General features: G+C 41.7%; 1 protein-coding gene across 1 annotated transcript in view; it reads left to right on the top strand.

Annotated features, from left to right (window-relative positions):
* The window catches only part of LOC309567926 (heat shock cognate 71 kDa protein-like), a 49,337-nt gene extending 42,090 nt beyond the window's left edge, over positions 1 to 7,247 (top strand). Inside the window, exons 7-9 of the mRNA XM_082273476.1 lie at positions 1,811 to 2,009; positions 4,331 to 4,563; positions 6,807 to 7,247. Coding sequence (XP_082129602.1) covers positions 1,811 to 2,009; positions 4,331 to 4,563; positions 6,807 to 7,019 — 645 coding nt within the window. The 3' untranslated portion in view covers positions 7,020 to 7,247. The remainder of the gene's footprint in view (positions 1 to 1,810; positions 2,010 to 4,330; positions 4,564 to 6,806) is intronic.
* Positions 7,248 to 16,840: the final 9,593 nt, after the last annotated feature.

The following is a 16,840-nucleotide window of genomic DNA, read 5'->3' as shown; positions in this document are numbered from 1 at the left end:
GCAAAACTAATAAAAAGAATAGTTTCCTGTTTATTTTTTAAGCTTATATAATATGGTAGGGCAGAGGAATGCTGCACTTTTAGTGGCGGTTCACACATATGCGATGCGGGAACCCTGTGAATCCACTTCGGGTTCCCGCATCGCACCTGACTCGCAGGCAGTACACAATGCCATATGCAAATCGCTGGAGGTGTCAATACAAAGTTACCCAACACCCCCAGATTAGTTCGCATATCGCAGTGCGAACTGTCAATTCAGACATGAATTGGATCACATAGGTGTAAACACCCATGTGATCCGATTCTGGTGCCGACCAAAAAAAGGGTTCTGTGTGACTTTGGTCCGAATGCGATGCAAACTCAGCCATACAATCTGTATGGCTGAATTTGAAAGGCACAGACATCGCATGTGATTTGCAGAGCAGTGTGCTGCGAATAACATGCGATGTCTGACATCGCGTATGTGTGAACCGGCACTTAGGTGTGGTTATAGTCCTCGCTGTGTGTATCCCAATGGTGCATGTGAATCTGCCCCCCCACCCCAAAACACCTTGCCCCCATGTTGATGGGGACAGGGGGTCTCTTCCCGACAACCCTGGGCTGTGGTTGTGGGGGTCTGCGGAGGGAGGCTTATCAGAATCTGGAAGCCCCCTTTAACAAGGGGGCCCCCAGATCCCACCCCCATGTGAATGGATATTGGGTACATCATAAGTCCTTTATTAAAAAATAAAAATAAAAAAATTGTGTCCCCCTGATGATCAGTCGCCTGGCCGAAAAAATAGAGAAAAGAAAAAAAAAGAAGCTCCTGCTTCTCCGGACTCTTCCCACAATATGAGCTGTTTTGATTGTGACAGCTCTTTTATAGGGATCTGATGTCATAAGCCACCCCACAATGCACTGCTCAGGTGCAGTGAATAAATTACACGACCTCAGTAATTGATTCAATGCACCTGAGCAGTGCATTGTGGGGCTGCTCGTGATGTCAGGTCCCTATAAAAGAGCTGTCAAACTCAAAACAGCTCATAGCGCGGGAAGAGTCCGAAGAAGCAGGAGCGTCTTTTTTTTTCTTCTATTTTTTGGGACTGATCATTGGTGGACACAATTTTTTTTATTTTTTTTAATAAAGGACTTGTCCAAAACTGGCTTTTGTCTTTATTTTTTTTGTACACTTTTTTGGTGAATGGAAAGGGGTATGATGTACCCTATATCCATTCACATAGGGGGGCGGGATTTGGGGGCCCCCTTGTTAAAGGGGGTTTCCAGATTCCGATAAGCCTCCCCCCACAGACCCCCACAACCACAGCCCGGGTTTGTGGGGAAGAGACCCCTGTCCCCATCAACATGAGGGCAAGGTGCTTTGGGGTGGGGGGGGGCAGAGTTTTGGGATTTATCCACAAAGGCATTGATCACCATATTAGCTCTTTGTTTGAACACATAACTATTTTTTTTCTGCCAAATTTCACACAAGCAGACTACATTGCAACATTTTCAACTAAATTTGACAACATTTTTGGTGAAGGTAAAATTAGAAAATATTCTGTGAAATCAATTACACCAAAATTTTACCTAATTGTAAAAGCGGCACACCAATTTTACCAATGATTATAGGATAGCAGCTAAAAAACATGAGCCTTTGTACTCATCTGCTAAATAACTATATAAAAAAAATATATGAATATAACATTGTCCCTCGGATATTTCTGATCATTTGGTTGGTTATTAGCTATTGTGTTCGACTGAATTGTCACCATTGTTAGCATCCATGAAGCCACAGAACAATAATCGATGGTTTTCCTAACGCTTTTTGGCAGGTATTTGAAGGTGAAAGAGCGATGACCAAGGACAACAATCTTCTGGGAAAATTTGAGTTGACTGGTATCCCACCTGCTCCACGTGGGGTTCCCCAAATTGAAGTGACCTTTGACATCGATGCCAATGGAATTATGAATGTGTCCGCTATAGACAAAAGCACCGGCAAGGAAAATAAGATCACCATCACTAACGACAAAGGTTAGTAGGGAAAGTCTATAATGACCAAGGCTTAATGATTTCAAGAAGGCATCGATAAAGTCTTTTGTGTCTCGTAAACCCAAATGTATCCCGTCTGTACTAGTAAATTTATCACATGGATCCAAACTTGACTCAAGAGACAATGCTTTCTCAGGTACCACCCACAATTCCACATTTTGATTATTTTTAAAGCCAATTCCCAACTGCTGGACACTTGGAAATTTCTTCTTGCAGTGGGGCTGTGCAACCACTGGGCATGGGAAAACACCCGGAATTTAATGCTGGGCACATTTTCAGCATTCCACCGCACATGTGCATGAGGCCTAAGTGCTGATAAACACTATGTCTTCTGCACTGAAATCTCAAGTTGTGTGGTCAGCTCTGCCTAATTCTCCTATACTGTACTACAGAACACATACTGTGTATATATCTGTGTATATATACATTATATATATATATATATATATATATATATATATGCTCATTCGTACATTTATCTGAAAGTTGCACACAAACTTCATGCTCTAGTTTGCTATATGCCTATATGATATTATATATATGTGTGTGTGTGTGTATATATATATATATATATATATATATATATATATATATGTATATACACAGTATATGGGAAGGATATTTAGCTCTCGTGGCAGATGCGTTTTTTTTTAAGTGTCAGTCTGAACTATTTTTAAGGGCCTAGTAGCCTATTTTTATTAAACAGAAAATAAAGTATTTGCAAAGTTTCCCACACAGGTAAGCAACAACAGGTAACAAAAGCTGCTAGCCCACCTGGCTACATTCGGCAGCTCCGCCACTGTTAGCAATGGTCCAAAGATTCCTTAGACTTGCTCAGTCTGCGCTTGTAGTGCCTTACTGCTCAGGCTCCACTGCTGGCCTCACTGAATAGGGTTCTCCCAGCACCCTTGGCTCTCCCACTTCTCGGGAACACAGGACTTCCTCCAGCCCCCTCTGTAGACCCCCTCGTCACCTGAGTTTTCCCGGTCGTTCCAGACCCATGTAGCTGTCCTAACTTTGCCAGTCCTAAGGGCAAGAGATCCCCCCCAACATAGGGTCATGTCTCCTAAACAGGTCACCTCAAATAGGGTGTCACTATATATATATATATAGTGACATATATTTTGTTGTAAAATGTTCCTTTAATTTTTTGAGCAGTGTGTGTATGTGTGTGTGTGTATATATATATATATGTGGGTGTGTGTGTGTATATATATATATATATATATATATATATATATATATATATATATATAGCATTTAGTAAACAAGAGCATAAACTTTGGGTGCAACATTCAGAGACAAGAGACATTGCAGGAATCTAAGGCGCTCTCAGGACTCGTAAAATTCAAATAGTGATAATTTACTATGCTAGTTAAACTACCACCATTTTTGCATCACACCTTCCTTGAGTGCCTCAGATTCCTTTGACGTATGTTGCATAATACAGTGCAGGTTTGTGTGTAATATATATTACGCTAAATGTGAGTTAAAATGGAAAAAAAAAAAAAAAAAAGATGTATTATGGCACAGCAGTCTTGGGAAATCCTATCCCTTTTGCCAAAAAGGTGGAAAATGCAGGTCAGCACATTAGGAGCGAAACATGCACACATTTTTCTAATGCAACTCATGTGGCGTGAATTTGACCCATTAAATGACATTATTTTTTTTCTCTAAGGCCCCTTTCACACATGCTGTCCGTTTGTCCGTCTTTCATCCATCCGTTGACGGATGAAAAACGGACATCAATGTATCTCTATGTAAAAACGGATGACAATGGATGATCATCCGTTAACATCCGTTTTCATCCGCTTCCGTCAATTTCCGTTTTTTTTAACGGATGAATGCCCTATTTTTCATCCGTCAAAAAAACGGATCAGATGAAAAAAAGATGACAATGGATGAAAAACGTATGACAACTGACGAAAAAAGGATGAAAAACGGATGGAAAACTGATACATTTTGACGTGACTGAACTGAAGAACTGAACGGACCGTATGTGTGAAAGGGGCCTTACAATTTGTAAATCGGAAGGCCAGTCTTTTGTAAAAAAAAAAAACAAAAAACAGCTAAGGACGTTATTAAACATTGAAGCCTAACATAGAAAACATAGAAACATAGAATGTGTCGGCAGATAAGAACCATTTGGCCCATCTAGTCTGCCCAATATATCTGAATCCTATGAATAGTCCCTGGCCCTATCTTATATGAAGGATAGCCTTATGCCTATCCCATGCGTGACTAACCAATTAAATATTTTATACCCTTTAACATAAGTTTATGTGTAAAAACTTTTCTGGCAGGCCGTCTCAGCAAGGAGGAGATTGAGCGTATGGTCCAAGAAGCAGACAGGTACAAGTCTGAAGATGAAGCCCAGAGGGATAAGGTTTCTGCCAAGAACTCTCTGGAGTCTTTGGCTTTCAATATGAAGAGCACAGTGGAAGATGAGAAGCTAAAGGACAAGATAAGCCCAGAAGATAAACAGAAAATATTGGACAAATGCAATGAGGTCATCTCCTGGTTAGACAGGAATCAGGTATGCATTTATTTTATCGTAGAAATGATTTATTTTTGTAATGATTGCCACGCATGGCCTGGGTGGAGTCTTTAAACAGAGTACTGTTTTTGAACACATTTTTCAAAACAGTCATTGACACTGATCACTGCAGCAGACTAGATCGTTTTCATTCTTGTAGATACTTTCTTATGTATGGAACAGAAAAACTCGATCACTGACCTGTAATGACCAACCTTTGAGCTGCTTTTGTACCAACATGTCAACCATCAGATAAAATGACCCTACGAGTAGGCTCCTAAACAAGTGAAATGCCTTAGGGGGTTGTACATTGGATGGAGTGGTCAGTTTGCTAGATGCATTTATAAATCGATTTGAGGCTTGTAATATGGTGAGTGGTTCCCCTTGTTTCCTTTTTGGAGCTCTTGCAGAGCATCCGATAAGATGGTTGACATTGTTACACAATATCTACTTTTGTCAATATTAATAATGCTACCATGTTCCCCTTAATGTGATTTTTCCTTTCTGAGCTTGCAAAAAAATGTAAACACTAAGTGAACTAAAACACTGTATATGAAACACATACTGTATGTCACTGTGTCATTGGTCCCCTCCTGAAGAGGACGAACTTTTCAGTTTCCCCCCAATGGAGTGCAAGGCTCCTAAAGGGGTCAGGACACTCTGGTCCACCAAGCCAAAAGGCCTGGTGGACCTCTTTCCTTATGGCTAGCCAAAGCCAAATACAAAGTACTGGGTGAGGACTCAACTGAAAAGAGACCCCCAAGGCAAGTGAGGAAGGAACCTGATGGCTACACATCCTCCCTAGACTTCATGCTAGGCCTGAAGACCACACCCAAAAAAAAAAACACCCATAAAAAGTGTAGTGCACAAACAAGTGGAGGAAAATAAATGGCAATAAGGGCCAGGCAATGGATAGGCCTTGCAGCCTCGTAACCAAAAACCCTAGTCTTGGCAAAAATACTTAGTCCATGAGTCAAAGTGCGGGAAAAAAAGCATGTGGTTTCATGACATCGTGCTCATTCTCACAGTGGGGTCCCAAACACACAGTCATTTTAAGAGAAAACCCTTGAGTTGCCACTCCCAGGGGACACTTGACAGCATGGTCTCTCCACCTTCCCTGCCCTTAGCCAGACCAGGTAGCACTGGGAATTTTATATATATTTTTTATTTTATTTTTTATTTACATTTACCTCCATTATTTCTTCTGAATTGCATATTACTTGCCCATAAAGTCCCATTACCTTGGCGTGAGACACCAAAAAACCCCATTGCTTCATCAGTTATAGGGACGGAGGCAAAAACCTACTTCAACCACCTCTAAGATCAAAAAACCCCACCCCCTCGTTAACCCTTGAGTTGCCACTCCCAGGGGACACTTGACAGCATGGTCTCTCCACCTTCCCTGCCCTTAGCCAGACCAGGTAGCACTGGTAAAATCACAAAGCACAGGGCCCCTCAAAACCCTCCACATTAGGGAAAGACTAACAGCCAACACCTTATTTAGGGGACGCTTAGTTTGAATTCATGCTTTAAAATTGGGCACGCTTGTGGAATGGTGACAAACAACGGTACTTAAAAATCTCCATAGGCGAATCTTTCAAAAATTTTACAGGTTACTTGTTTAGAGTTAAAGAGGAGGTCTAATGCTAGAATTATTGCTCCCTCTCTAACGATCATGGTGATACCTCACATGTGTGGTTTGAACACCTTTTACATTTGTGGGCACGACTTATGTATGCGTTCGCTTCTGCGTGTGAGCAATTTCATTTTTTTTTTTTTTCCAATCAATTTTTTTTTCTTATTTATTTTACTTTTTATTTTTTTTTTTTTTGCACTGTACCTTTTATTTATTTCTTTATTTTTTTTATCACTTTTATTCCTATTTCAAGGAATGTAAACATCCCTTGTAATAGAAATAAGCATGACAAGTCCTCTTTATTGAAACAAAAACCTGTATTAAACATCAAAGTAATGACGTATATATACTGTGGGCAGTTGGCAAGGATTTCTATATATTTTGTCAATGGAAAAGAAACCCTGAAAGTAGTAATACCCCCAAAGCAGCTTAGATTTGCTTTCCCTTTGTTCCCCTATCTCTTTGTTCACCTGAGACAGTTAAGGGCAATACACAGTAATTTGGTTGTGTCACAAATTTGTGACTTTTTTAATGTTTTGCTCATTTCTACACCTTGAACATTGCCATCCGCTGTCCTCATCTGCATCTTTCTTTCTTGTCTCCTAAGATGGCCGAGAAGGAGGAATACGAACATCAGCAGAAGGAGCTGCAAAACCTCTGTAACCCCATCATCACCAAGCTGTACCAAGGTGCTGGTGGAGCTGGTATGCCTGGTGGGATGCCTGGTGGAATGCCTGGTGGAATGCCTGGTGGATTTCCTGGAGCCGGTGGCAGTGCAGCCGGTGGTTCTTCCGGACCCACCATTGAAGAAGTGGATTAAGAATTCCTCCGTTTCTGCATTCTGGAGCAGTTTACATGTCATTGTCACCTTTTGGAACACACATATATATATATATATGTGCTTTCGTACTTAAAGAAACTGTTAAATCCTTTTCTGCACAGCCCTAAATGTCCTTTTATTAGATGGGGCTATAGTTTCGGTTAAACAGTAACAGATGTCCAATAACTCCCACGGTATTTATGCAGCAAGATCCTGGGGTCTCCATCAAGATTTTCAATAAGAGCATACACGTGTACATGAAAAGCTTCTCAAAGTTTATAATCCTTAGGCAAGCACCAAAAAAAAATTGACCCGACCCCCTTTAATATCTTAAATACATGCATAGAGCATATAAAAGTCAACTCTGTAACTCAGGCCTAAAGTCCGTGTGCAAACCAAAGACCAAGGTGGAAGCTAATTTAGAGATTTAATAAAAGACTTCCACATCAAAGACCCTGCTCTAATTTTAGCTATTCTGAGAAAAAGACAAATGTACTATTATTTATTTATTTTTTCCCATTCTTTTTGGCTCAACACTTCAACGATTTGCCGAAACCTAATTTTTTCCGTTAGATTGGTTTTCAAAATTTCTTAGGAAGGCCAACATCTAATAGAAACAAAGCTTTTTAGGCCCTAAACCTACCATTTGACCCGACACAGTTCTATATGCCTTAAACTGATAAGTACCATTACAAATTTTTTGTTTAATTAGTTGAATATTTGTCCAGTAGATGGCCAACAGCGGCAAACACCATCCCAGGATTGTTTTAAGTCTCCCATTTGGTCTTTCAAAGCTTCAAAATCTATTTAAATTTAAGAACAAAAATATAATATATTGTAGCTTATCAATCCTTAGATGTGCATTTGTTTTATTTTCTCAGTTTATACACATTTTCGGCAGGCTGTCTGCTGTAAACTATCAATCCTCCCTTCCATGTAAATGAGATAAAGAGGGTAGGATCAGTGTTGCCAACTTACCAGATTGAAATTTACCGACACAACACCTAAAATTTACTGGCACAGCCAAGTTTTTACTGGCATTTCTAAAAAGTTACAAAATTACAGTTTTAACTGCAATTTTTTTAGTATTTAGGCTACAAACAAGTACAATATGCAATTAGCAATGCGATTTAAGGTAGACATTAAGGCAAAAAAGCATATTTCTTATTTTATTTTTGATATAGTAACTAAGTAGCTCGGGGTTAGGACTAGGGATGATCGAACGGTTTGGGTCGACCATCGGTTCGACCCGAACATTGACTGTTCGAGGTTCGGCCGAATTCCGAACTTTTTGCTGAAAAAGTTCGGAATTTGGCAACCAGAACCGACCAAAATGCAATGGGACAGGAACTGGGCTTTAAAAGCCCGTGATTGGACCAGAACCATCAGTAAAAGCCAATTGAGGGGGCAGGAGAATGCTAGGAATATGATTGGAGTGACTAGGGGGTCCAGAGGCCAATCATTAGTGAATACGCCCCCCAGTATATAAGATAGCCCCGCTAAATCTCTACCATTTTAATACAGGGCTGTGGAAGAGAGTGGAAGCAGTTCTGTTACTTCTGCTTCAAAGTGTCATTTAGCAATTATTAGTGTGAGGAAAGGGATATCTAGTGTAGTTAGGGTGCTATTTTCCACTATAGTTAGATTCAAAAATCTAGTTTCTGTAGGGGAAGTTTTAAGTGTCAGGGTGACCGTAGTGTAGGGTTAACTGACTCTGACTGCTATGGCAGGGTGACAAAACCCTTCCATGTCAGGGTGACCGCTATAGAGAAAATATTGTTTCTCTTAGAACACTAATAGAACTGGATAGTGGCTTCGCCCCTGTCACCCGGATTTTTGTTGCAGGCGTTTATAGGGCTTTTTTGAGGACATGTTTGGAGGCAGGCAAAACATCTGAAATTCTGTATAGGGGTATATATACACACACACTTATATGTATTTATACACATATATAGGTATACATATACATAGATTTTGAAAAGTTCGATCATCCCTAGTTAGGACTCAGGAGGGCAAGAAATTTGAATGGGCCAGTCACACACATATAAAACTGACTCTCACAGTGACACTGACGGCAGCACAAACGATGATGACATCTCACAGACACGTCCCCTCCTGAGTTACAATGATAGTCTCTCCCTCTCCACACCAGGTGGTCTCTTCAGTCCACTCCAGTCCAAACAGCAATTACGGTCCCGCTCCCGGCTTGCCTTGCTCCCATCCCGCAGACCTGCACACAAGGTTTCATCTGCTCCGCTTGGCTCCCTTGCACCATGACATTACGCGACACACTCAGGCACTACCTCTGCCAAACCAGCACCCTGTAGCAGGCACTTGGATGGTCTTGGCCGGCTCTGGACCAGAACTGTGCTTTCGTAGTTCTGAGCCAAGCATCACAGATATTTTTTACTGGCAACATCTTCCTTTCACTGGCATTTACTGGCAGGCGAAAAGTGCCTGTTTTTTTACTTGCTGCCAGTAAAAATACTGGTGGTTGGCAACACTGGGTAGGATGTGTTTTTAGTCCAAATCAGGTGAGTAGCCTATGTTGACAACACTGCTTATCCATAGATGCAATAGTAGTAAAGACGTGTTATCACCCTAGGAAAGAAGGGTTATTACTGACTGGATCACCAGTTAAAGATGAAAAAAAAAAAATGCAGCCACCACCTTTGAGGCCTGCTAAGCTGCAATATATTATATTTTTGTATTTGAGTTCAGATACATTTTAATTCACTCCTTAAGTCTGTTTATTCTTATGGTATTCTATCATGGCTTACAGACCATAAACCTATTTTATATGTAATTTACACTGTATATTTTCACAAATTTCTTTCTTCAAGGTCGTAAAAAAATTATGGTTCTGACCTTTGAGCGAGGGATTATAATTGTTAGTGTTAAAAAACACTATTATATGTGTTGATGGCAAAAAAAAAAAAAAATGGTCTTGTAAGCAATGATACAACATCTAGGTCTAGAATCAGGCTTGTATCACTTTTGACACTGAAGTTTTAATAAGCGCTTTAAACTGACTGGGCATTGTATTGAAATTAAGCAATAGCTCTGAATAAACAATTGGTAAAATCAACTTTCTGTTTTATTTCTTATAATCATCCTGCTCTGTAGTGATGATAAAATCCAGTCTTTCTACCTTCTAATCCCAGGGGAACCCTTGATATAATCTTTCAGGTCTTGGGAACCCCCATAACCCACTCATTATGGGTCAGTAGGAAAAATGTTCCTTACATTGGTCATCAATAAGAACGATGCCCCACTTATGGTGCTTTTCCACTACATGGAACCGAACGGTTTGGCTCGCTTTTGCGTTTTTCCACTGCATGGTACTGCATGGTACGGTGTTAGAACGGTTCGATACGGTACGGCGGCGCTTTTCCACTACATGGAACCATGGAACCGAACGGTACGGCTCGCTTAACCACTTAAGCCCCGGAAGATTTTTCCCCCTTCCTGACCAGGGTTTTTTTTGCGATTTTTTTACTGCGTGACTTTAACGGACAATTGCGCGGTCGTGCGACACTGTACCTAAACGAATTTTACGTCCTTTTTTTCCCACAAACAGAGCTTTCTTTTGGTGGTATTTGATCACCTGTGCGATTTTTTGATCATGCGCTATAAACAAAAAAAGAGCGTAAATTTTGCAAAAATAACAATATTTTTCACATTTTTGTATATGAAATTCCCCAAAAAAAATGTCAAAATCAAAAATTTTTAACATTTTTGGCCAATTTGTTTTATGCTACATATGTTTGGTAAAAAAAAAATCGCAAAAAGCGTATTTTGATTGGTTTGCGCAAAAGTTATCACGTTTACTAACAAAGGGAAAGATTTTTGTCATTTTTGGTGTTTTTTTTTAACGAGTAATGGCGGCGATCTGCGATTTTTTTGCGGGACTGCGACATTGCGGCGGACAGATCGGACCCTTGACTGACATTTTTGACACTTTTGGGGTTACCAGTGACATTACTGCAGTAATCAGTGCTATACATATGCACTGTTACTGTAAAAATGACACTGGCAGGGAAGGGGTTAACTGTATTGGAGAGGGAGGGGTTAAGTGTGTCCTAGGGGCGTGCTTCTAACTGTGATTGGCTGTGGCTACTACTGTAAAAACAGAGATCAACGGTCCTACATAGTAGAACCATCTGATCTCCATTTTTACACAGGGGAGAATGACAGGCGGCTTGTTTACATTAGCCGCCTGCCTCTCTACCGACGATCGCAGTGTGACCGGCAGACACATGCACGGACTCCTCAGTGAACGAGCCGGGGCAGGCGCACGCCTCAGCGGGCGCGCACTCGTCCGCTATTGGCTCACAAGCTGGTCACAGGCTAGTGACCTATATATATATACGTCACTTTGCCTGGCCGGGGCTGACCGCCGCAGTATATGTACTAGCGGCGGTCGGCAAGTGGTTAAACAGTACCTCCTCGGTTGTGGTTCCAAGAGGGCCGTACCGGTACCATATCCCACAATCCTTTGCATGCAGCCTTGACTGTCACTATTATCCACTGATTGGTCAGAGAATTGTTGTTATCCCACCCACTTACTACTTTAGTGGAAAAGCAAACCGTGCCAAACCATACCGAACCGTTCCAACACCGTACCATGCGGTACCATGCAGTGGAAAAGCAAACCGAGCCAAGCAGGGCCAAGTAGAGCCGAGCCGGTACTTGATGTGGAAAAGTGCCATTACAGTAGTAGTGAGAATGCCACCATAACAGACAGCTAAAAAAACACTGGTGCCATGAAGCTGGTTGTAGTAAGTGGTGTTGGCCCAGGAACTATGCAGCTACCATCAAAAGGAAGGCTGCTTAAAGCTCAAGAAGCCCATAGCAGTCCCTGGAGGAACCCTAGTTGACAATGGTTAATAATCACCTATAACCTGATTATACCATACACACTGATTTTTTGGGTAAATCAGTAAAACCTGATAAAACAAAATTATTAGGGGTCAGTAGGAAAAATGCTCCTTATGTTGGTCGTGAATGAGAATAATGCCCCTCTTATCATAATGCTCAGAATGCTACCCTAATAGAAAGCTAAAAAGATCATTGGTGCCGTGATACACCAAGTGGTGTTGGCCCCGAAACAATGCAGGCACCATCAGATGAAAGGTCACTCAGTCAAAGCTCAAGAAACCTCTAGCCACCTCTGGAGGAACTTTGGTTGAGAATGGTTGATATAATTACCTGAATTTAAGTTGTACCATACACACTGATTATTGGGTCCAACTTCCATACCTGTATTAGACCCCTCCAATGTAAAAAAAAAAGAAAAAAACACACATATATATATATATATATATATATATATATATATATATGTATATATATATATATATATATATATATATATATATATAGTCTTTTTATGTTTGCAGCTGAGCAGATTAATTTTTAATATATATATATATATATATGTTAATTTTCCTGCTTGCTTGACTTTCCTTCTATTACAGCTAAGGCTAAGGTGACACAGCAATTTTAAATCTTGACATTGAATCTTGATTTTAGATGTCATAGAGTAAAAATAGTTCTTCGGGCAGCCAACAGAAGATGGCATGCTCCTTTATAGACCATGGAGCTGCATAACATTGGTTTAAATGTACCTTCTGTAAAGGTTATTGGACAACAAAATGTGAAGGTACTGGTTGAGGAAAAGTTTCTGAGCTCATTGGCTGTTTCTGTAAGAGCGGCATTCATCGATCTTCTATACAAACACATAGTGGGAAATGTAATAAAACTTGAGCACTCAAAATCTGGTGCAGCTGTGCATGGTAGCCAATCAGCTTCTATCTTCAGCTTTTTTAACCGGTTGCCGACCGCCGCACGACTATATACGGCGGCGGTCAGCCCCGGCCAGGCAAAGTGACGTATATATACGTCACTAGCCTGTCACTTCCTTGTGAGCCAATAGCGGGCGAGCGCGCCCGCGGAGGCGCGCGCCCGCCACGGCTCGTTCTCTAGGAAGTCCGTGCGTGTGACCGGCGGACCCGATGTCCGCCGGTCACTCGGTGATCGTCGGTGGAGAGGGAGAAAGGCAGGCGGCTAATGTAAACAAGCCGCCTGTCATTCTCCCCTGTGTAGGAATGGTGATCATATGGTTCTACTATGTAGGACCGTTGATCACTGTTCCTACACTAGTAGCCACAGCCAATCACAGTAAAGAGCATGCCCCTAGGGACACACTTAACCCCTCCTTCCCCAATAAAGTTAACCCCTTCCCTGCCAATGTCATTTTGCAGTAACAGTGCATATTTATAGCATTGATTACTGTAGTAATGTCACTGGTAACCCCAAAAGTTTCAAAAATGTCAGTCAAGGGTCCAATCTGTCCGCCGCAATGTCGCAGTACCGCAAAAAAAATCGCAGATCGCCGCCATTACGCGTTAAAATAAAAACACCAAAAATTGAAGAAATCTTTCCCTTTGCTAGTAGTAATAACTTTTGTGCAAAACAATCAAAATACGCTTTTTGCGATTTTTTTTTTTTACCAAACATATGTAGCAGAAAACAAATTGGCCAAAAATGTTAAAAAATTTAGATTTTTACATTTTTTTTTTGGGGGGGGGGGGGGGGGGAAATTCATATTAAAAAATGTGAAAAATATTGTTATTTTTGCAAAATTCACGTTCTTTTTTTGTTTATAGCGCAAAAAGTTAAAATCGCACAGGTGATCAAATACCACCAAAAGAAATCTCTGTTTGTGGGAAAAAAAGGACGTCAAATTCGTTTAGGTACAGCGTCGCACGACCGCGCAATTATCACGCAGTAAAAAATCGCAAAAAAAACCCTGGTCAGGAAGGGGGTAAAATCTTCCGGGGCTTAAGTGGTTAATTAGGCTTTGGCAAAAAAACCTGTAAGGTGGTTGGTCTCTATGCAGAGATGCACCAGATTCTGCACTCTCCAGTTTTAGTACATTAACCCCAAAGGGTACTAATAAAAATGAGAACCACTAATATACACTGCTCCAAAAAAATTCAAGGAATGCTTTGAAAACACATCAGATCTCAATGGGGAAAAATATCATGCTGGAAATCTATACTGATATGGACTGGGTAATGTGTTAGGATCTATACTGGTATGGACTGGGTAATGGGTTATGATCTATACTGATATGGACTGGGTAATGTGTTAGGAAAGAAAGGATGCCACACCGTTTAATGGAAATGAAAATTCATCAACTTACAGAGGGATAAATTCAAAGATACCCTAAAAAATCTAAGTGAAAAAATGATGCAGCAGTCTAGTCCATTTTGCTGAAACTTCATTGCAGCAACTCAAAATCGTACTCAGTAGTTTGTATGGCCCCCCACATGCTTGTATGCATGCCTGACAAAAGTCTGGGCATGCTCCTGAGATGATGGATGGAGTCCCGGGGTATTTCCTCCCAGATCTGGACCAGGGCATCACTGAGCTCCTGAACAGACTGAGGTGCAACCTGGTGGCGTCAGATGGACCAAAACATAATGTCCCAGAGGTTTTCTATTGGATTTAGGTCAGGCGAGCGTAGGGGCCATTCAATGGTATCAATTCCTTTATCCTCCAGGAACTGGCTGCATACTCTCACCACATGAGGCCGGACATTGTAGTGCACCAGGAGGAACCCAGGACCCACTGCACCAGCGTAGGGCCTGACTATAGGTCCAAGGATTCCATCCCAATACCTAATGGCAGTCAGGGTGCCATTGTCTAGCCTGATGTGCGACCATCCATGTATATGGCTCCCCAGACCATCACTGACCCACCACCACACCGGTCATGCTGAACAATGTTACAGGCAGCATAACATTCTCAATGGCTTCTCCAGACCCTTTCACGTCTGTCACATGTGCTCAGGGAGAACCTGCCCTCATCTGTGAAAAGCACAGGGTGCCAATGGCTGACCTGCTAATGCAGGTTTTCAAAGGGAAATACCAATTGAGCTCCACGGTGCCAGGCAGAGAGCATAGGGCCCACTAGAGGACATTGGGCCCTCAGGCCACCCTCATGAAGTCTGTTTCTGATTGTTTGGTCATTCACAGACATTCATGCCTGCTGGAGGTCATTTTGTAGGGCTCTGGCAGTGCTCATCCTGTTCCTCCTTGCACAAAGGAGCAGATACCGGTCCTGCTGATGTGTTAGGGACTTTCTATGACCCTGTCCCTGTCCTGTTTCCTGAAATCTCCTCCATGCTCTTAAAAACTGTGGTGGGAGACACAGCAAACCTTCTGGTAATGGCACATATTGATGCACCATCCAGGAGGAGTTGGACTGCTTGTGCAACCTCTGTATTGTCCAGGTATTGCCTCATGCTACCAGTAGTGACACTGACCCTAACCAAATGGAAAATTTGTGAAAAACAGTAAGAAAACATGAGTAGGGAAAAAAATGTCAGTGGTCTCCACCTGTAAAACTATTCCTGTTTTGGAGGTTGTCTCCCTGTTGCCCATCTAGTGCACCTGTTGTTAACTCCATTAACACCAAAGCAGCTCAAACTGATTAACAAACCCTTTTGCTGCTTAATTGACCAGATCAATATCCCAGGAGTTTAACCACTTGACGTCTGCTCACATTGCTGCTACTGCAGCAATGTGGCTCGTTATCGTCCAGCGACGTAGACCTACGTTGCTGGACTCCTCTCCCTGTAGGCGGCGCTCGTGCGCCACCAGAGGCTTGCTCCCGCTGTTTTCAGTCACAGCGGGTGTCGGGCCAGGGGAGGAGCGGCGGCGAACGCCGCCGCTCTTCCCCGATCGTCGGGGAATCGAGTTTGGAGATCCGCCCGCTTGTGTAAACAGAGCGGGCGGATCTCCTAAGTGACAGGCAGGGACAGATCGCATGGTTCAGCATAGCTGAACATGCGATCTGTCCCTGACTCACTCAGTCACCTCCCCCCACACACGTTGGTAAGCACCAGGCATACATTAACCCCTCCCTCTCCAATAAAATTAACCCCTTCCCTGCCAGTGTAATTTTTACAGTAACAGTGCATATATATAGCACTGATTACTGCAGTAATGTCACTGGTACCCCCAAAAGTGTCAAAAATGTCAGTCAAGGGTCCGATCTGTCCGCCGCAATGTCGCAGTCCCGCAAAAAAAATTGCCGATTGCCGCCATTACTCGTTAAAAAAAAAACACCAAAAACGACAGAAGTCTTTCCCTTAGTTGTAAACGCAATAACTTTTGCGCAAACCAATCAAAATACGCTTATTGTTATTTTTTTTACCAAACATAGGTAGCAGAAAACAAATTGGCCAAAAATTAAAAAAAAAATTGATTTTTACATTTTTTTGGGGGGAATTTCAAATAAAAAAATGTTAAAAATATTGTTATTTTTTCAAAATAAACGCTCTTTTTTTTGTTTATAGCGCAAAAAGTAAAAATCGCACAGGTGATCAAATACCACCAAAAGAAAGCTCTGTTTGTGGGAAAAAAAGGACGTAAATTTTGTTTGGGTACGGCATTGCACGACCGCGCAATTGTCAGTTAAAGTCGCACAGCGCCGAATCGCAAAAAGTGGCCTGGACGTAAGACAGGAAAATCCTCCGGTGGTAAAGTGGTTAATTGATTGAATGCTATACTATACTGATTTAAAAGTGTTCCTTTAACTTTTTTGAGCAGTGTACATGGCTATAGGTTCATAGGTTCGTGCTAAAAAAAAGTTTATATAATGCTTCCCTGTCACTTCTATACTAACTTCTTCTAACACTGTTAAATCCTTCGATGATGTCCTTCTCCGGCTTGTAAATTCTAAATCTTTCATCGGAAGATGGCGACTGGTGTGCCAAATAAACCAATTACCCATCTGTTATGGAACTA

The sequence above is a fragment of the Pelophylax lessonae genome, assembly GCF_965119305.1.
Source record: "Pelophylax lessonae genome assembly, chromosome: 12".
NCBI classification, from domain to species: domain Eukaryota; kingdom Metazoa; phylum Chordata; class Amphibia; order Anura; family Ranidae; genus Pelophylax; species Pelophylax lessonae.
Note: the sequence above shows the minus strand (reverse complement) of the source record. Positions and strands in the feature narration are given on the sequence as shown.